The 22,704-nt window shown below is 35.2% G+C and overlaps 1 protein-coding gene across 6 annotated transcripts in view; it reads left to right on the top strand.

Annotated features, from left to right (window-relative positions):
• Window positions 1-22,704, top strand: part of L3MBTL3 (L3MBTL histone methyl-lysine binding protein 3) — a 106,948-nt gene that overhangs the window by 51,594 nt on the left and 32,650 nt on the right. For all 6 annotated transcript variants that reach the window (XM_036903816.2, XM_036903818.2, XM_036903817.2 and 3 more), the window contains 5 exons: window positions 6,929-7,005; window positions 10,489-10,574; window positions 12,823-12,933; window positions 19,343-19,457; window positions 20,920-21,022. In XM_036903816.2, coding sequence (XP_036759711.2) covers window positions 6,929-7,005; window positions 10,489-10,574; window positions 12,823-12,933; window positions 19,343-19,457; window positions 20,920-21,022 — 492 coding nt within the window. The remainder of the gene's footprint in view (window positions 1-6,928; window positions 7,006-10,488; window positions 10,575-12,822; window positions 12,934-19,342; window positions 19,458-20,919; window positions 21,023-22,704) is intronic.

Genomic DNA, 22,704 nt, shown 5'->3' with positions numbered 1-22,704 from the left:
AAAACTTTTTAAATAAATAAAAAATATTAAAATATTATTTATTAATAAAATATTATTAAAATAAAAAATATATTTTACTTATATATGAAAGTTTATGTGGGATTAAGATACTTTTTTATGAAAGGAAAATAGTATATATTAAAGTAAAAATTGCTTTATCTCTAGTTGCCTGTGTGTTTGGTTATTAGTAATTGGTAGTTGTTGAATTCTATCCCCTCTGTAGTCCTTAGATTTTAGGAGTAATCCTAAATGTCTCAGAATATTGGAACTAGAAAGAACTTTAAAGGTGCAGGAAGGAAAGCCTTCACAGTGAGGATGCCCTGACCGCCCAGAGCAGTGTGTGGCCTCTGTCCCTCATTGTCTTTCGGCCGCTTGAGGACTGGGTCCCACAGACTACACAATGAGGGGTCACCCCTTCTCTCCTCCAGGCACCGGGAAGGAATCTTCCTAAATGTTATTGTCATATGATTTTGTTTCTTAAAAATCAGAAAGGCGCAACAAAGGACTTAGTTGACTGTCAGTAGAAAGACCTAGAAGGAGGAAGTTGGAGCTTCAGCCATTTTGGATTTTTTTTTGTTCCGATGTCCCAGTGAGGCAGCCTGAAGAATCAATGGACAGATCTCTGAAACAGACAGATCTATATGAAAAAGAGAAGCACTGAGTTAGTGAATTAGAACAAACATGGGGCTGTGTCTTCTCCTGATTTCTTTAAGGATACTGCAAACTTTTTTTTTTTTCTTTTACATTTATAAATTGAGAGTGATAGTAATTTTATGTGTCTCCTCAAAGTAATATTGAAAAGTTTGCAGCTTGTTAATTTCTGAGAACAGTGTCACAGTTAACAGGTTTATCATCTGTTTAAATTTGGGAAGCACAGGTTGGTGGTGATGATGGATTACAGAGATGAAAGTTATCTAACTAGCTACTTCTACCCTGAGGGGCCCAGGGCGTGGGCAGGGAGAGAAACACAAATACCACTGTTTTGGCTGTAGTGCTTAATTATTAGAACCATCATTTGCTGCCTATGATGGCACATGGAGGGAAGAACTGAGTGGGGAGTTCTTGGGGAGAGCTTCCTCGAGGACATGGGATTTGAACTGGACCATGAAGGATGTTAAGAATCGGTACTTAGATATTGGGATGGAATATTCCTGGTCAAGGAAAGCACTTGCTTGTGTTTATACCCAGGAGGGCAAACAAAGGTCTATTTGGGGAATGACAATCAGTCTTTTTAGTAAGTGACTAACTCTTCTATGCTTTTAGTTTTTTAATTAAATCCCTTTGCAAAAGGGATTAATAATAATACCTATCTCATCAGGTGTTGTGTTAAAGACAGTTTTAAAAGCAGAAACACAATTTGCAAAAGGTTAAAGAGATGCCTGTAAGAGACATCAAGCAGAGAAGTTTAGCTCTGAAAGTGAAAGTAGATTATTGTCTAAGGAGTCAGCAGTCTGAGGAGGGTTTCCTGCATATTGAGAATTTTGAGCTTGGTTTTAGGCTGAGGGAGGGAAGCCACCGTGAGGGAGAGAGTGGAGCCATCTGAGATTGGGTAACTGGGAACACTGAGCCCTGTAGGAGGGGCTGACCTTGTGGAGAAATAAACACTCTTCTTTCTCATCGTGGAGTAAATGAAGAAGTGAAGGGAAAATTTGTTACTGTGGTGATAAGTGGGCATCTCCTTTATCTGTCCGCAACTGGACCATGAAGGATGTCCCTATGTTAGTGACAATCAGGTTTGAAGCTTGAAGCCGATTAATAATATTGAAAACAGCTACTGTCAGGAATAGGCCTGGGAATGAATTAGGGATGAAAAGAACTAGTGACTCAGCCTGATGAGGTTTGGTTGGGGTTTCGTAGTAAAACACAGAGTGATGGATGGAGGCACTGAGACTTAGCCCGTAACAAGAGCCAGGAAATAAATTTGACAGTCATTATGCTCTGGATTTAGGCAGTGGAAGAGGCCAAGTGTCCTGTATTTCTTCAAAGAATCTAAACCATTATTGCTCGAAATGAAGACTTTGATGTTTTCCTTAAGTAAGCATCTTGAAATGCTCTTGTTTGACTCTCTGCCTCGATTTGCAGAGACCAGCATGTGTTCATTAGTTGGGTTTAGCTTTTGGCTGTGGCTGATAAAACCAGGATCTCTTTCTTTTCAATTGGAAGGCTTGGTGAAATCACTTAACCTCTTCATGTGTCCATAAAATGAGGATCTTCACATCTGCTCACTTTATCTTTGTATTATAAATATGGGTTTTTCATGATTTCTTTGATTTCTGGACCCTTTCAAAATCTACCAGTCTAGGTCTGATTGGCTTTTAGCAGCCTTCACAAACAATTTACACTCGCTTGTGAAAAGGACTTAAAAAAATTTTTTTTGAAATGGACTTTGTTGGTAGTATACATAAAAACCCAAAAGATAAAGAGGAGAGGTGTGGTGATGAACAATTTGTCAAACTTCTCATCATTAGTTCTTCTTCATTATATTTCTTTTTGGTTCATTTCTGCATTTGAACACTAGATGGGACTACGAGATGACTTGTTTTACAATAGTAGCACGAAGGATTTCACAGTCATTCAACTTCTGAATGAAGCGTTTACTTATTGAGAGAGTATAACTAAAATAGATTAAAATAAGGCTATTTATACATTCCCTATTGAGATGACTTTCTTGTACATTTTAAGTGGCATCTTTGACCAATATTCAGATAATATTAAAATTTTACATAAGATTCAGGTAGTACAGGAATGTGTGGCCAAGATACACCACAGTATTTTACTTAACTGCAATTTATAGAGAAATTCAATAAAATCAAAAGAATTAGTAATGTCTGATATTCTTACTTAAATCAACATGAGTTTGGCAGATAATGGTAAAACTGTTCAATAGCTATATTAAAAGGAGAAGAAAAATATTAAATGTTGTATATTTCTCTTCTTAATTTTAATGAGACCTATATGAATTAATGCCTTTCCCTAAAATAAAATAAGGATTTCTCTGAAATAAAGTGAAGGCATCATTAGTAATATCCATAACTTGATGATTGTCTAGGAAAAGAATAGTATAGCTTGAAGTAGAGCCCCATAGCTTTATGTATTTAATGTATAGCAGAATGCATCTTACAGAATTGTGTATCAAACATCTTTTATGAAAATACATACTGTAAGAAATGTTTTATTTGCTGTGTGAACTTGGCATTGACTAACAGTGCTTGTTTTCCTTCATCATTTCTAAAGCAGTGACGTACCCTTACACCTGTAACCGTGATGATGTAGATTCAGAAAAATAATAGTGTGGGGGCAGTTGGGAAGGAGGTAACAAGGGAAGAAAGGGAGAAATCTTTTAACTATAAATTTAAAGGTATTTTTCTACTGACATAATTGTGAGGGAAATCAGCATTAATTTGGGGTTACATCAGCTCACCTTCTTCAGGGATGCTAACTTGGAAAGGTTGATTTGGAAAGAGGTAGCTAATTGTTAATCTTGTTCACTTAGAACATTTCTTAGAAAGTTCTTTGTTTTGCATTACTCATCAGATTTTTTTTTTATTCACCAGATACTCCAATCACTGTTACTTTCCTGACTTTCTAACTTTTGGTTTCCCATGTAGAGGGTTATTTGGAGATCTCTTGATCTTTCAGGGTATACTCAATAGATCTGGTTAATAGAGCAGGACTTAAGTCCTGGGCCTCTTTTAAAACATTTCCCAAACTGTGTTGTAAGGAACACTAGGGTTCCATGTGGAATTAATGGATTGCCCAGCAAAGCAGTGTTTCATACTTAAATATCTTTAGCAAATGCTCCATTAAGCAAGTTGAAACTGGTTTGTTTATAGCGTAACTTAACATCTTTAATATGCTAATAATGCATTATGTAAATCTGAGAGGGAGATGTAGTATTTTCCTGAAATCTTTTGACCAAAGGCCCTGATTTTTTTAACTTCATTATACCTGTTATCTTTGACAGCACAAATGGGAAATGTTCTACCAACTTTTTAATTTTAATAAATTTGTATTGTGATTTCTCCAGATGCCTGTCTAATTTGTAAGCCTATTATAACTACCAGCTTGTAACTCCAGCTTCCACTTCCTTATATTGTTTTTTTCCTGGAAAAATCCCTACCCTGGTTGAACCTAACTTTCCACCTACCTTACACCTGTGCCTAAGCAGTTGAATGTAGTGGGAGAAGATATGACACGCTGTCTGGTCTGACTTCACATTCATAATGGCCAACCTCAAGTGGGCCCTTGGTCCTGCCTCATCCCCCTACTGCAGACCCTTGTCTGTTCTTCCAGACTACTATACTTCACTCCTTTTTTTTCCTGTCAGATTTCTCACACCCCCTTTCCTATCCTCCCTCTTAGCTGATAACCTTGCTTGGAAAAAGACCTAGTCAGAAGAGATATTTGCATGCCCCTCCTAGCTGGTGGGGACATTCCTAATCTGTGCCCACAGACCAGACTTTCTCTGTAACTGTGGGTGGAGTACCTCTGCTTCTGCCTAAGGGGTCCCTGCTCTCATGGACAGGGTTGCATTCCCTCTTACCAAGTTTGTTCTCTCTTCTCTTTATCAGTAGGTGATCCCTCTCTGTTGAGCTATTCCTACCAGGACCCAAGAGGGAGAGGGGATTTTTGTTTTGATACCTGTGGTGGCCCCAGCACCTAGAACAGTGCCCTGATCACGGTAGCTACTCAGCATATATTTCTTGAATAAATGAAGTTATATTTCCCATATTTAAAATTTTTTATTTTGAAGTAGTACTAAACTTAAAGTTTGTAAAATAATACAGAGAATTTCAATACATACTGTACCCTGTTTCCCCTAAATACTTCCTAACTTAAAACAAAAACTCCCTTTTTCTATCTAATGTCTCATTTCTCTGGTTCCTTTTCAAACAGAGCTCCTTAAATGTGTTTTCCATACTAGCTATCTCCACCTCCGTCTCCTTCCATTTTCTCTTAGATACTCTGGTCAGGCTTTGCCCCTCCCACCCTATCTCTGCCAAAATAGCTTTGGCAAAGGGAACTTACTCGTTGCCTTTACGTGGGTAAGTCTAGTGAGCAATTCTCTTCCAAAGACATACAGCATTAGCATTTGGCCAGTTGATGTCTATCTGCCTTCTTTCTCTCTCACTTACTAGTCATTTCTTCTTAGATTTCCTTGTGTTCTTTTTTGTTCTCTCTCTACTCATTCTCTAGATGACCTCATTTCTGCTCATGGCTTTACATGCCATTCCAAATGCTGATGACTCCCAGATTTGTATTTTTACCCTTTATCTTGCTTTTAAACTCCAGATTTTTATGCTTACTATTATTCAACATCTTGACCTATTTGCAAAGCATATATTGATAACAGAATTCTTGGTTCACCATTTGGAATATCCACAATGTGCTTGCAGTTTTCCCATCCTGGAAAAACAGACATATGTTCTTCTAGTGGTCTACACTCCCAACCTTGGAATGTCCTTGACTTTTTCACTTCATTTATATACATTCTGGATCAAATCTAGCAGCGTATCCTCTAGGTTCTTCCTTTACAATAGAGACCTAAAAACATGATCACTTCTTACTCTTCGCTGACAGCACTCTGGTTCAGGCTACCATCATCAACTCTGCAAAAGCCTTACACCACCTCTTCTCTTGTTACCATTGTAGTTTACTGTCTGCAGAGCAGTCAGAATAGTTACTTTAAAGTGTAAACTGGATTTTGCCACTCCTCTGCCCGAAGGAGAGAACCAGGATGCCCTCTGCGTGATGGTCCAGTGAACATCATTTTACTCTGAATAAAATCCCAAGACCTTCTATGGCCAAAAGGCCCTTCCTGGAATTATTTCCTGTCCTCTGCTTCCTTCAGTCTCTTCCTGACACAGCCCTCCCAGACTCCCACCTCATAACCTTTGTACTTGTCCCCTCTGCATGGAAAGGCTTTCTTTATATATTCGAGTGGCTTGGTTCTGTTTCTTCCTTCACTTCCTTCGGGCTCACCTTGATTTGCGAGGCCATCTTGTGAGAGTGCCACGTAAAGGAGCGCCTTTGCACTAGTGCTCTTCACTTCTCTGCAGGGTGTACGTGCCAACACACTGTATATTCTGTTTGTGGACTAATTTGCTATCTCTTCCAACTGTACCATGGGGTCCACAAAAGCAGGAACTTTGTATATGATTTATTTTCTCCTGTATCCCCTAAGCCTCTTTCCTAATGTCTGGGACCTCATAGACACTCAGTATTTGATTGAATGAGTGAGTGAGTGAATGGATGGAACGAGTTGCCTGTTAAGATGAGGAATACATGGAACAGGTTTGGTTAGGAGCAAGGAATCAGAGATACCAGATATGCGCTGATAAAGAGGACTTGGAAAAATACATCTTTGATTGAAGTAAAGATGACAAGAGAGGAGAAAAAGAGGTGAGGAAGAGAAAGGGGTAACCTGTCTTTATACCTGGTTTCTGCCATTTTTAGTGGGTGATAGAAATAACATGTCTGGTTTCTGAGGGTGATCAAGCTTCCTGCTTTTTGCTCATATGCCCTTAGAGATGCTGAAATAATTTTAGCTTGGCTGTGTACATGATTATTTGTCACACATTTATTTTTCCACGTAATTGTTACAAATGGAAATTCTGAATTTTACTGACATTATCTCTGACTTTTTTCCTACATTTGAAGTTACAGGATATAACAGTTTGTGGGAGAATGAAAACTATTTGCTTGGTGGCAAATTCATATGATATTTATCTAGTAAAAATCTACTTGGTATTAACATATTAGTAGAGTGAGAAAACCTTTGGTTTAGCATTTTCTTTTTCAAGTTAGATAAATTTTAATAAGTAGAACTCTGTGTAAGGTATTCACGATCTCTGTAAATTTTTTCCCTCTATTAGTATTGGGAATTTAAACTTAACAATTATAATTTTTTAATTTATATAACCTACAGGTGTGAAGCATCTAGTCCACACATTCATCCAGTTGGTTGGTGTAAAGAACATAGAAGAACCCTTATTACTCCTCCAGGTTAGTGTTTATTACATGTGTAATATTATCCATATACATCAGGATTTGGCAGACTTCTTCTGTTAAAGGGCCAGGTAGTACATATTTTTCGCTTTGTAAGCTATATAGACTCTGTCACAACTAGTCAATTCAGTTTTGGCCCAAAAGCAGCCACAGACAACATGTAAATGAATGAGTATAGTTGTGTTGCTGTAAATCTGTATTTGCAAAAACAGGTGGCTGGCCTGCAGGTGGTAATTTGCTGATCCCCACCCCCACACACCTGAAAGTACATAAGCATTGGCTTAGTCCATAATGAGTATCATGTTTTGTCTTCTTTGGGAAATAAGTTCTTTTAAAAAGATCTTTCATTTCTCAAGTTGGAATTCACTTCTGGACTTTTTAATTAATGTACATTTGAATATATTGTCTAACCATGAAACTGAATTGTCTAAGGCTTTGAATGAGTATAGAAAAATGGACAATAGGGGACAGCACTTGTGGATGGAGCCTTGATCCACATGTCAAAGTCAGTTTTGGTTTTGGAAAAAACACTATGTTCACATTGAAGTGAGAACTTGAGGCTTTAGATTTTTTTTTTTAACCTAGATCAGAATTTGCACATTCAATTATCATTTTTCTGTTGTGATTCCAGGTTCCAAAATAGATTTTACACCTTCATGCTAGTAGTATGCTAGTAGAACCTCTTCTCTGTTCTCTGAAATTTTCAGGTATTTGAGCTGTCTGCCTCTGGCCATAGAGCCTTCTCGGCTTCTGGGTTCTCTCTTTGACAGGGAACAGTATGCCTGCAGACAAATACTCCCTTTGATTTGAGTTTATTTTCATGTGCCAAAGAACAGATTCTGTGGCTTCATCATAATCACAGCAGTGAGTTTCAGAGCATATCACTCACTCTTTAAGGGGCCATGTTTATGCTGTATGAAAGTTGGGGTCATCCGCTAGCACAGTGCCAGGGTGCTATAGGTGCTCGCGGACTGTGATGCACGTAGTGTCAACTGGCATTATCACAGGAAAAGGACAGCTCCTCGGTGTGCTGGAGCGGATTTGTGGATGTTGCCTTCAGTATATAAGCAGCAAAGACTCAGAGTTTCAAATACCTGTCTCATTGCATTCTAACAGCCAGATCACTCATTTTTAGGCTTGTCCCCTCGCTATCATGTTTCAGCTAGTATCTGATCATTTACTCACTTGGGACTAACCACTGTGATGGGCTAGGCAAGTCCCTTCTGCTTTCTGAATTTTCTCATATGTTCAGGGACAAAAGCCCCTGTCCTTTACTGATTTCCAGAGCTAGATGGAAGAGTGTCTTCCAACATAACCTTACGTAAACCATAATATGTCAAAGCAGAGTACTAACAGTTTCATGGTCCAAATGTGGTGCTGCCTGGAATATTTCTCCATTCAGCCCCCCTGTGACCATGAGACTTACACAATTAGAAGCTAGTGAATATTGATCACATTTTCTGTTTGCATCTTTGCCACTATCACCATCTAAATTACTGTTAAGATTCTTTTAGACTTCCCAACCTGAAATTGATCCTTTTTTCCTTACCACTTTTTTGTTCATAACCAGGGATCTGGTGAATAACCAGGGGACCAAGTAACAAGTTCCCGGTTATGTGTTCACAGTACTGGGTTAGGTTCCCTGAGGAGGGGGGGTGTAAGGCATGCTTGCTGACTTCCATTGTAAGGCAGATAACCAGGTGATCTGTCTCCTTTCATGGACATTTTTAATTCAATAGAAGAGAAAATACACAGCATTTTCACAGGTTAAAAAAATGCAAAATTGCATGTTCAAAAGGGTAGATTCCTGGCTAAATCTCCAATTTCCTGTGTGTAGAGAAGGGATCCTTATCACTCCATATGCCTAGGGAGCTGCTCTTCTGACACCCCTCCCTGCTACTTTGTGGATCAGTCCCCTGAGCAGCTCTGCTGGCCACCCTCTCTCTGACCGTTCTCTCTAAATATGTAGCAAATCTACTGTTCTTTTTCCAAAATTAAAGTCTTTGTGCCTTTTAAAATGATTTTTATTTTGAATTATACCGTTATACATTAACACGTGCTTATTTTAAATAATTTAGAGTGAAAACAGAGATAACTGCTGTTCTCTCCTAATAGTGTAAAAGTTTTTCATTTAATCTTTCCAGAAAAATCTTTGTGCCTCAGTGTATATATGTACATCTTCCACGCATGTACAATCAGCTTTAATATTATTTGAATCATGCAAGATATGTTCCTTAAAAATACATTGTAAAATGTTTGTATATATGGAAATATGTTTGCATATTTACTCCTTAAAACTTTCATTTTGAAACAATTTCAAATGTACAGAAAAGCTTCAAGAATAGGCAGAACTTATCTGCACCTTGACCCAGCAACACAATCAAGTTTGCCACTTGTATCCATTAGGTCGCTTATAGCAAAAGGATCAGGCATTGCACTCAGTGGTCTTATCCCTCTAGCCTCCTTCGGTTTGGCTCTACTTGACTTCCATGACCTCCATATGTTTAAGGATTACTGATTGGTCATTTTGTAGAATGTTACTTAATTGGAATATGCTTCGCAGTTCCTCGTGATTAGGAGGTTACACATTTGGCAGGAATATCACAGAAACAATATCACATGCTATGTTCTCATTGCATCTTCTCAGGAATCACATGATGCCAGTTTGTCTCATTACTGATCTTTTACCACTCATTTATCCAGATGGTATTTGCCAGTCTTCTCCACTAATAAAGTTATTTTTTCTATGTAACTAATATTTTGTGGAAAGATACCCTGAGATTGTGTAAATATCCTATACTCCGTCCCCAGATCCCTCACTACTTTTAGCATCTGTTGATATGGCTAGTATGAATTATTATGCTGGCGGTTGCTAAATGGTAATTTTTAAAATTCCATTATTCCTTTTATATATTGTTTGGTATTCTTCTGCAAAAGTAGCTTTCTCGTCTTCCATTTATTCATTCAATTTACTTATACCAACATGGACTCATAGATTACTAATCAGTGGGTTAGAATTCATTATTAGCATTATTAATTTCATGTCCAGATCGTCTCAAATTTGGCCTGTGGGAGCCCCTTTAAATTGGTTACCATGACTTGAAAATATTAACGAACAACAGTGCATTGCCTTTTTATACATGCAGGATTTTCCTAGGTTAGTAAAAGTAAAATGACAGATTAAATGGTATTTGTGTGTGTGTATGTTTTATATGTAAGACTATCCTAATCTGAAAATAGAAATTATACACATAAATATATTTTAAATTTTCATTGAAAAGGTAATAGAGAAATCATGATTAAGATGAAAAGTTTATTACAGATAATTCTGATTGTGTAACTAGTTTAAACTTGTTATGTGTGATATGAACATAGTTTCCTAGGTTATATAACAGTACCTCATAATTTTTATAAGCCAGTTGGTTCTCACTATCATTTTGTTTAAACCTGATGGGATTTACATTTTTCTTACCTTCTTAGGTTACCCAAATGTGAAACATTTCTCTTGGGATAAGTATTTAGAAGAAACCAATTCTTTACCCGCCCCTGCGAGAGCTTTCAAAGTGGTAAGTTAATAATATATTTTACACTACTTGGTTAATTTGTGCTGATGATTGTGTTCATTTATTGATATTTAAGAACAGAAAGAGGTAGGACTAATGAACCAGAATAGGAATGGGAGGGAAACAGAAGACCAAAGAAGACATTTTTTAATTCTTACAATTGTGAAAGTCAAACTGTTACTGGGGATTTTTGTTGTTGGCATGAAAAATGTACTTCCAATTTGGACTGTAGTCTCCAGAAAATAATTCTGCTTGAATTGTTGTGATCTTAAAGAAAACTTCTGTTTTCCAGCTAGGTATTCTGAAAAACCAAAACAAGACAGGATATTGTTTTCTACTGAAAACTGTAATTTGATAATTCCTTAGATCTATTTATGGCAAGCTGAGGTGCTGTTTTTATTGTATTGTGGATGTAAATCCATATGTTCCATTACCAAAATGCAGGGTCGTCTGCTTTTTTACACTATTTTTCTAATCCAGGATCATTGCTTCATGCAGATGACTTAGTAAGATTCAGAGTAAGCCTCATTTCTGTGCAAGGGAAGAATGAGAAGTAAAATAAAGTTAGAAATTTTTTTCGTCTCTTATAGCTAGCTTTATAATTTTTATTTTCCTATAAATTTAAAGGAAAAGATAAATTTCTTTTAAATTAAAAAATGTGGTATAATTAGTCTGTCATATACACCTTTAAACAGACTATTATACACACATTTAAACACTTTGATTCTTTTAGTGTATAAATTGCTGAAATTTTTTATGATAGAATTAATTAGTAAGGCTTAGGCCTAGAAGAGAAGAACATCCAAAATGTTCGAGAGGAAGTATTTATTACATGAAGAAAAGCATGTGAAAGAATATGTATGATTCTATATGATAGCAAATTCAGGATTTATAAATGAATAATGTTTATACAATGGACTATTACTCAGCCATAAAAAAAGAATGAAATCTTGCCATTTGCAACATCATGGGTGGATCTAGAAGGTATAATGCTGAGTGAAATAAGTCAGACAGAGAAAGACAGATACCATATGATTTCACTTATATTTGGAATCTAAAAAAACAGTGAACAAATAAAACAGAAATAGACTCATGATCACAAAGAACAGATGGTGGTTGTGATAAGGAGGGGCTGGTGGGAATAGATGAAATGAGTAAAGGGGAAAAAATTAGAGTGTTTGCTGTGTTGACCTAGGAGATGGTTACATGATTGTATACATATGTCAAAATTCATTGAGCTGTACACTGAGATTTGTGCATTTTATTGTATGTACCTCAATAAAAAATAAATTCCTTGATATAGTAAAAACCATGAGTAATGTTTAGAGTTATGCCATATTTTTGAATTTTTACATAGCCTTGTAACTTTCACTTAGGCTAGGACAAAGAAGAGTGCTGTATTTCCCGTTGCTTTGAACTGGATAAAAAACAACATTAAGATGAGTCTTGATGGCACATTGATAACAGAGAGAAAACTTAAGTTTCTCTAGTTTGGCCTGTAGGTGCCTTGCATTGATTGTTTGTATCTTTTACATAATTTTCACACTTTATTTTCAGAGCAACACCTCTATTATACCCATTTTACGGAAGAGGGATTGAGGCTCATAAAATTTAAGAAATTTGTTTAACATACTAATCACCTTACCTTCTACTGCCCTATAACTTTTTGGAGGTTTACAGGTTTCTGCTGAGTACTAAGGTGTGGTTAGCTGAGGTGTAGGAGGAAAGATCATCTTTTTCTCTTCCCTGTTCTTACTAGAGTGATTCTATCTTGCATGTCTCTATTGTCTATTTTTTTTTTAAACATTGGTCTCATTGCCACTGCTAATCTTTGTGTCTCATCTCTGCCATTTTAATGTTCTAACCCTCTTCTCTTAAATTAATTTCCATGCTTGTTGATTTTTGCCAAGACACCTCCTTCTAACTAATGAGGAAAACTTCTTGCCTTCCCTATGACTCATGAAATAACCATAATATTTTGAATTTCATCTTAAGATCTTCTGCTTTCTGTTTGCTCCTATTGCTAGGTACTTGGGCTATTTCCATTGCCTACAGGCTTACCCATGTGATTTGGGATTTTTTTGTTTTTGTTTTTGATAGGGAGGGTGAGGTCCAAAGCCACTCAAGGAATTTGAGAGTTTGAAAGGCTGGTTCTCTAAATAGGTCGTCTTTTTCTTGTATTCTGTCTTTGTAACACAGTCCACATTCTCTTCCATGAAATCTCACTGTGTAAAATTTTTTGTTATCTCAGAAACCTCCACATGGATTCCAGAAAAAAATGAAGCTTGAGGTAATAGACAAAAGAAATCCTGTGTTTATTAGAGTAGCAACAGTTGCAGACACGGATGATCACCGAATAAAAGTAAGTGTTCTTTCTTGTGGTTTTGTTTTTCCTTTTGTTACAAGATATTTTGGATGGAAATTTCAGCAGATACTTAATTTGTGAAGTTCTGTAATTAGTAAAACCATAGGGATATGCAAATTAAGTGGTTGGGCATCTTTGGTAATATTTACCCAGTTTTTTCCTTTTCTTCAATCTATGCAAAAGTGTTCTCCTTAATTATGACTAACATTTAATATGTTGGATCTATATTCTTTCTCCAAAAACACACACTCAAAATATTAAGTCAATCACAATTAGAGAGAAAACTTTTATATAAATAATAAATTTCTTTTGAATATAATATCCCATTCTCTGATAGTATGCTCTTTTTTTAAAAATTGAATGTTAATTTTATTTTAAATAGGATTGTTAGACTTTTCACAAGAAAGGTACAGAAGTATAGTCTTAATACAGAACAAGAAAAGAGAAATAAGTTTTTAAATAAAATCAGATTTTAATTAGAATTAAATTAATAAAAATCAAGTCACTTTCATAATGTAAGCAAATGGGAAGAAGATGGGTTCAGCTTGTAATGTCCAAGCATGATAAAATGAAGTTTAGTAATAGTCCAACTGTGCAACCAGAAGTTCTTATCTTTCTTTCTGACTTCAACATTCACTTCGCTCTCAAACCAGAACAATATGAGTTCCACTACTTCAAAGGATCGTTTAGAATTTCTGTTAGGAAAAATAGTTATAATGACAGCAAGATGTTAGGTAAACATTGTGTTTTTCAGGGGAATAGTGTTCTCCCATTATTTGACATTTGTGATGTTAATAGTGTGGGAAATTTATGTTGTCATACTTTATCAATGAGGCTGAGGCTCAGAAACAGTAAATGAATTACTTACTAATTATGAAGAGTGACAGAACAAAGTTACAGTCCTAAACTGTAGGAGTCTAAATTTATGCTCTTTTTTTTTTTAAATCATCCTCAGCTATCTCAAAAGCTCAGATATATTTTTAAATTTTAAATTTATACTCTTTTCTTAAAAAAAAATCTCATCCTCAGCTATCTCTAGTGAGATTATATATAAGAAAATAAATTATAAAATAACATGAAAAACTTATAAATGTATTATTTCTATAAAATAGAAATTATAACATTTAATGTACTGTTTTTAAGCTTATATATTCATATAACATTTTAGAAAATTCTATAAATAATAGAAAGCCTGTGTAACCTTTTTCAAGTGGATTTCCCTGTTAACTGTTCCTTGGTAATATTTAAGTCATAAAGTAAAGCAACCATAGTTTTTAGGACTAAAAGTGTTTTTTAAAATATTATTGACTGGTAATCAAAGAAATGTATAATTGAGATACTATTTTAAAAATCGGTCAGAATTGAAAAAAATACATGGTTTGGGTGCATGAAATTTTACCTCTTATGCAGCTGGTAGGATATGAAGTGTCTCAGACTTTTTGAAGAGCAGTTTGACCATAGACATCAAAGGTCTCAGAATGTTTACCCTTTAATTAAAAAATTTCAGTCCTAGGAATTTATGACAAGAGAATAAACAGAGAACAGGAAAAGATAAAAAGTGCAAGGTTAAAAAAAGTAGTGGTGTTTATAGCATTTAACATTGGAAACAACCACTATAGGGAGATACAGAGAAAATAAATTGCAGTGTATCTCTATAATGTTAAATATTTTAAGAAATATAGTTAATATCGGCAAGAAAAAATCTAGTTTTATGTATGTTATCTGGTATTGTTCAATACAGAATATATGCATAAGCAATTATGGGAATAAATATACCTAAATAATGACAGTGCTTAGGGTGCTAGGATTATAAAGGATTAGGTTTTTTCTTTTTAATGAACTGGTTTCAGGAACACATACTAATTTCAGAATTAAACTATAGACTAAGTTTATGATTTTGCATATGAGAAAATTTTGACCCACAGAGCTCAAATGCTCTAAAGCAGGTGGTTCAGTTAGTTAACGGGAAAGTTTAGACTAGAACCCAGCTCTTTTTCCTTCTGGCTGAATTCTCTTTCCAGTGCAATCCTGGTCTATCTTTAACACCCAAAAAAAAGGCTGGCTGTCAGGTGTGTAGTTGACAGTCATCTTTTCACAATTACTGGAATGAATTCATAGCTACAGATGAACCACTGAGCAAATATCTGTGTGTCTGTGAAGTTCTCAAAGGTCAGTGAACAAATGACAGTGACTCAGTTTCAGGAGCCATCAAAAATTTCTGAGAGTATAAAAGCTTTCAAGAGTCAGAATATTTCTAATGTGGGAGATGATACAGCAAGAACACTTATTTTTCTTTTTCAAGAAGCAAGAAAATGGAGACCAAGTCATTAGGAGACCAAGTCATCAGTGTAGCTTAATATTTTAAGTTTCTCAGGCATACAATCCACTCTTAAGTTACATAAAATCAACCTTTTAAGTTACAGAATATACAGTATTTTACACCTTGAGTTACAACAATTAAAAATTTTTAATCTTTTCATATATTTTGCCAGATGCTATTAATGAAAAGCAGCCAGAGTATTTTTGTTTTTGTCTTCATGTTTTTAGGACAGTTAGAACCTGATACAGTCCTGCCCCCTCCTTCCCTACCCCCCCCATGCCTGATTCCCCAGGGACAAGAACTTTCAATTATTTTAGCTGTTGTTTCTAACTTTTTTCCAGTTTTCTAAAATAATATATGTATTTTGTTACTTCTTAACTATCAATTTTAAATATGGTTTATTTCCTTCCTGTTACAGTAGTTCAGGATTCAGGTCTACCATATTTCCCTTCCTTTTTTTTTTTCTAGTAGTAATTCACAAGAGTTTTTTTTTCTTCCCACTCTTCCATTTTAATGTTATTATGAATAAATAAATCGTGTTCACTGCCAAGCAAAATGAACTTCTTTCTTGAAGCATATTTTCATACTTGCATGTCTGAAAATGTCAAGATGCTAGTCTTACATTTGATTTATACTGTGACTAGGTATAAAATTCTAGGTCAAGAACCATTTCCTCTTAGAAATTAAAGCATTGTTTTGCTCTCTTCTCACATTGGATATTGTTTTTCTTTAGATCCTAGGCAATTCCTTAGATGTACCTGGCTGGTGTTCCTTTGCTCTCAGGGAACTCTCAGGGCCATCTCTGTGTGTCTGATCTGAGGTTTTGTGATGACACGTCTTGGTGTAAGGGTCTTTTCATTTATCATGCTGGGCACTCATGCCTTGTCACTGTGGAGTTTGATGGCTTTCTGTTTTTAGAAATGTTCTTATATGATTGCTTTGATAACTTCCTTTTCCTTCTCTTTGTTCTCTTTCTGGAAGTCCTGTTACACTAGTATTAAACCTCTCGGATTGGCCCCTCGATTTTTATTTTCATTCTTGTGCTTCTCTGATTTTTAAGTTATATTTATTTATTTTAATTTTATATTTTATATATTATTTATATGTATAAACTATATTTGTTTTATAACTAACTTTTTATTATATTTATTATATAAGCAATATAGGTAACACTTAGAAATATCTACTCCATTTTCCAAACCTTACATTGCATTTTTAATCACAACTATTTTAAGTTTTCAAGAGTTTCTTCTTAATTTCTAGGGTTCTCTTCTCCCCCTTTTTAAATGGCAGGCTCTTTTTATTTCCTAAAGCAATTTTCTTATCTGAGGATACGAGTGATAATTTTTCTTCTGTTCCCTGCGTATTTCCTCCAAGTTCCAATTCTGGGGTTAATTAGTTTGTCCTCTGCTTTCATACTGGAGGCTCTCCTCAAATGTCAGGATCCTTGATTGGCTGTTCACATTAAGAAAAAGGGACTCAAAATTAGCTATTTTTCTGGGTGGGACTCATGACTAGTGTCTTCACTGTAGTATAAGACAGAAAAGAGCCAGATTTTTCACAGGGGATCCCCATTTGTCAGCATCTGGGCCCTTTGTTTGGAGCCTTCCAATTCCTGCCAGTCTCCTCCCTCAAGAAGGGGGAACTTCATAGCTGCTGCGTGAGACAGGGAGAAGGAGCTGGTTGAAGTGTGCAGGCTTTTGCCTAGTCCTGTGCTTTCTCTTCAACCCATCACCACATCACTTTTGTCCTGGAGTTTAGAGCCTCTGTAATTGTATTTCCCTGGAAGTAAGGCTCTGTTTTTTTGCAGGGATGTTGAAGGGACACTTAATTTGGTGGGTAGGATGGGGTTGCAGATGTAAGGGTCTGCCAGTCCATACGGTCCATATTCAGACTCTGAGCCAGTCCTGTCATTTTTCAGATCCTGCTCCTCATCTGCCTGCTGCCTCCAGCTGAGTCCTTCTTGGTTCTGCAGGGTGAACCAGTTCACTCTGACCTGTTCTCTAGGCACCTGGGTTGTAACCTACCCACTCTGTCCAGTAGGTTGACACCCCTTCACCTGGTTTGCTCTCCACATCATTGTCGCTCTTCACCTATCAGCTGCATTCCTTCTCCATTTGTCCTTCTGGGTTTATACCTTTCTTCAGAAGAGAGCAGAGGCAAGCACTTGGGTCTAAAATGTGTTTTACTGAGCTACCTTTCAAATGAGCAGAAAATCCAACCAAATCATTTTTTTTTAAAGCAATAGTGTGCTTTCTAAAAAATATTGTCCAACTCAACCTTGAGGTCAATAATATTGCATTAAATTTTTCAAAGTGTCCAAGTTACACTTCTCAGTGAAAACGTGTCCAATATATTAAACTATAATTTTAAACTTGTGTGAGTTAAATCATCCATACTGTGATCCACAATAGTCTATTTTCTCTTCTCCTCTATAAGATAATATCTGTGACTTCTTCCAGGTGTGAAATTCAGTGGGTTTTTAGTCTAGGATTAATTGACTTCTAAGCTTGAGAAAGTGGATTCATTGCAAACAACATTATTTTGAACCTATGTATATGTACATTAACAACTCTTTATACTATTTCATCATATAAATACACCATAATTTAGTTACCTGGGCTGCTGATGGTATGCACTCTACTTGTTTTCTGCTACAAACAAAGAGTTATTGAGATTATCAAGTCAAAGATAATGTATTTTAAGTGTTGGTTTTTGTTGCCAAATAACTTTCTAAAAATATCTCCCCAATTAATACTGCTGTCGGCAGTCTATGAGAATGCACTTTTATTCTCAGATTAATTCAACAAGCTTTAGGAATCACAAAAATGGAATATTTTGGTCAGGTTGAAAGAAAGATTGCATCTTGTGGTTTTAATTTATAGTATTTAGTTCTAAGTGCAGTTGATTGTCTTTTATATGTTTATTAAACATTTGTATTTATTTTCTTGCTATCAGCCATTTATATCTATTTTCCATTTTTCTATTGGGTTTTTCATCTTTTTATATTAGTATGTGATTTTATAAATTAAGAAACAGTGCATCATCACATGTGTAACCAATGTGTTTTTTGGGTTTCTCGTGGGTCTTCCATCTTGCAATAATATTTGCTGCTCTGAAGTTTTAAATTTTGATGTGGTAAAATTGATCAGTCTTTTCTTTTGAATATTTTTATGGCTTTTGAGTTTGGTGTCCTGCTTACAAAGGCTATTCCACTGTAAAATTTACAAATATAGCCACTCATGCATTCTTCTAGAACTTTTACTATCCGGTTTAATGAATGTTTTATCTATCTGGCATCTATTACCTTGTTTGGGGTAAGAGATTCATAGACTTTTAAAAAGGAAATCCAGCTGCAAATTTGACATAAAGGTAAAAAATACATATGGCCTTTCAGTATATCCTTTTATCCTAAAAGGTAAAAAATGTATAATTAAAAAATATACACAGCTGATCCTTAGTGAACCTATTTAAAAGACCCAACTGCCCTTTTGCATGGTGGTCAATAAAGATTGTAGCACTAATCACTCTGTTAGAGATAGTGTAATTATTTATGAGAAAAAATGGTATTTAAAAATGATTTGATGGAGGGATATTTTCTAAACTGGATATATTTCTAAAAGGGCATAAGAAAGCCTTTTTGAGAATAATTCTAGGAGAGTTGACATTTATATGAAAGGTCTTTCTTTCTACCCTCCCCTCCCCCCCAATCTTCCCCTCTCTCCTGATTTATTCATTACTTTAATAATATTTATTGGGAGTTTGGTGTTGCTCAAATGAAGGTATTTATGTACTACTGTTGCTTAATGGATTGAGAGATATGTGAAATGTATCTGTAGAAATATTGGCAAAAAAAAACGCCTTTGGCAGGACATTTATTGATGGTTAGATAATCTGAAGATAAATCAAAAGTACCTTTTTTTCTCACAGTGTGAATGAAGTAATTTAAGTAATTGAAACAATTCATTTGGTATTAAATCTAGTATATAACTTAGAAGAGAATGAAAATGGGTACAGTGGGCAGAACTTATACCCTAAGAATTTTGTGACCCAAATTGTACCATTAATGTCCTTTCTGTTACCTAGGTCCACTTTGATGGCTGGAATAGTTGCTATGATTACTGGATAGATGCAGATTCTCCTGATATTCACCCTGTGGGCTGGTGTTCAAAAACTGGGCATCCTCTTCAGCCTCCTTTGAGTAAGAGACACAAGAATAACTTAAATGTTGCCATTTGCTTGCATAGTAGGCTTAATAATTTATTTTCCCATACCCTTCCCATTACTACTCTTTTCCCACTATACATTTCTTCTCTGTGTAATCCTTTTTCTTCTGACTACGTTTTTATTTAGATGGTAGTGACAAAATATAAAAGAAGAAAATTTAATATCTTAAAAAGTGAGTGTGTATAGACTTTTAACTTTTATTTAGAAGCAGTCATTACCCTTTAAAATTAGTACTGAATTTTTGGAAGACAGAATATCAAAATGTAAGGTATCAGTGTCAGTATGGTAATAGTGATTTTATACTATAGTTTTGCAAAATGTACCATTGGGAGAAACTGGGCAAAGTGTTCAAGGGATGTCCCACTGTATTATTTACAGGTGTATATGATTTACCTTAGTAAAAATTTCCATTAAATTCATTTTTTTTTAATTGATCACATGAGTGCACCAGGAACTTGATGTACCATAGTCTCAATTTTGGAAGAAAATAGATATACTTGTAGAAAAAAATAAGTAGGAAATACAATAGATTAGTGTGGGCTTTTAAGAAAATTTTGCATACCCTCCCCATCTAGAGTTATACTTTCTCAGTGCCACATATGAGAAATATAATGGCACAAAAATGCATGTACACAGTGTTTGTTACAATATGCTTAAAGTAACAAACCGTGGAAACAAAGATTGGATAAATTATGGTGGACTCACACTACAGATAGTATGCAATAATCATAAAGAATATTACTATTGATGGAATCTTTAGGGTCTTCTATATATTGAGATGGAAAGATTTATTAAGACATGCTAAATATGAAAGAAAAACATTTCAGAGTAGTATATATATATGTGGTCCCCTTTATGTAGCAAAATAAAATAAAACCAAAAACTAAATGCATGTATAAATACAAATGTAGGTGCCTGTGGGAAAGCTTAGAGCAACATGTAGTACATTACACTTTCATATAATGGAAGTCAGGACCAGGGAGGGTATAAAATGTGCAGGGGAATAGTTTAAATGGGATCTGTAACTGTTTTTCTGTATTCCAGTGTGGTGATTGCAAATTTCACAGTGCGCAAGTATCATGTTGTATTAATTATATTACTGGTTTGATGAAAACTGCTTAGAGTCTCCTCATTAATTCAGACTTAGGTATCTCTGGAATTTGTGACACTTTGAAAGAGGGTTAGATCAAACTTCCCTATTTCACTATCAAGGAAGGATAAATAGAATGAACAAAGTCATAGGGAAAACCTTTAAAAATAAAGACTTTTAAGATGTTTTTAATTTTACAGGATTACTTCTTTTTCTGTTTTCATGTGCTGATTCAAAAATTGGATTTTTTCTTCCATGTTCTGATCCCAGACATTTGACTCTCATAACCCTCTGGTTAACTTTATACCCTTTCTCTCTCTCTTTTTGTTTTGGCTTTTTTTTATAGGCCCCTTAGAATTAATGGAGGCTTCAGAACACGGTGGATGCTCAACCCCAGGCTGTAAAGGAATTGGCCACTTTAAGAGGGTGAGACACCTGGGCCCTCACAGGTATGTAGAGCTGCCACTTCTGCTGGAGGTTCCTTCTGTGGTCAAATAGAGACTGTCTGTCCCATGTATGTCGAAAATAAAGATTTCCATGTATACTAAATAGATGTGAACTAATTTTATATGTAGATCTATACAAAATGTGGTTACCATGGTGATGCTGTAAAAATGAAGCGTATATCTGTAGTTACATCTTCCTGGGAGAAAATACATTCACAGTTTAAAATAGATTTATTCTGGCTATTTGGCTTTTCTTGACAACCTGACTAGTTTTACAGATACTTAGTACCTGAAATAGGCATTTTGGGTTGACCATTAGTAATGAAAAGAGGTCAGGCCTTGTTGGAAATATTAGGTAGAATATTGTTTGATTGGGTGACTCAATGATTTGAATAATGAGAGGTGAGATTATTTATTGTATGTTCCCACCAAAGCTCACAAGAAGTGCAAATATAAATAGTGCAAATTTGAGCATGCATTGGTCAAAAAAGGTGTGTTTCAGTATTTTTCTTGTACCCCTAAATACCTTAAAAAAGAAAGTTTATACATTTGAAATTTGATGTATTGTGTAGGCAATTTGTGGGTAGATATTAAAAATATTAGTTAGATATTTAAAAATATTACTGAAATACTAGGAAATTCCTGTTGATTTAACTGGGATTTTTTGGGAGCAGAAGCATTACTTATTTGGTGTGTATTAAAATGATGATTTTTCGGCTTAAGTGTTCTAACTGCATGTTAATTGGATTGCCCAGTGAGAAAAATGATTCCTTGTTTATCTAGTTTGTGTAGGTTGTTGATCTAGGTCTTTCAAAAACCTAAAGTTTATAGTACCTGTTCCTCTAAAGTTTAATAACAGTTGTAAAAATGCTGTGATTATTCTCATGTGAATATAGTTTTTTTCTTTCTTTCATCTTTTCAACCTCAGATCCTGCTTATATTCCTTTTGCAACACCCCTTCCAAGTTTTTTATGGGATTCAGTATTTTTCAGAGTAAAAAGTCTGAACAAAGTCTGATGATTTCTTTGCAAATATCCATTTAAAAATCCTTTTCATTGTTGCTGTGACTGCAAACCAAAAGTTATATGATTAAACTAAGTAAAAAATACTGCATCTTGAAAGTTATTCAGTATTGCTGAATGAAGGCAGCTGGATTAGTTTTCAGACATTATGTAAGTCTAAATGCCAGAAGTAACTCATTGGCATGCTAAATCCATTATATATTCATAAATTATTTTATTTAGTTAGTATTTTTGAGCACGATTTACTCTATGAGGTATTGCTCTAATTGTTTCACATGTATGGGATAGCATTCATAACTACCTTCTAACATTGAACTATTTTTTTCTACCAATTTTTGATGAGGCCACCCTGAGACAGGAGAGGTTTACTAAGTAACAGCTAGTGAGGACAGCAGGGAATGGTACCCAGTCTAACTCAAGGCTTTGGTGCTCTTGACCACTTCCTTCTCAAGACACTCCTCTGTGAATTAGTCACAAATGCAACCTTCAAAGAGCTCAGGGACTAATGGAGCTATAAGTGCTGAACATAATTTAATTAAAATATAAGATACAAAGTAGTAACCAATAGTAAATTTTGAAACATGTACCTTTCTGTTGTACAACCCCAAGGTGTCTGTTAAACTAAAAGCAATTTGCTGAAATGATGAAGGAAAAGAACCATGT

This window comes from Manis pentadactyla, chromosome 12, assembly GCF_030020395.1.
Source record: "Manis pentadactyla isolate mManPen7 chromosome 12, mManPen7.hap1, whole genome shotgun sequence".
Taxonomy (NCBI): Eukaryota; Metazoa; Chordata; class Mammalia; order Pholidota; family Manidae; genus Manis; species Manis pentadactyla.
The sequence above is the reverse complement of the archived record's forward strand: the minus strand, read 5'-3'. Positions and strand labels throughout refer to the sequence as shown.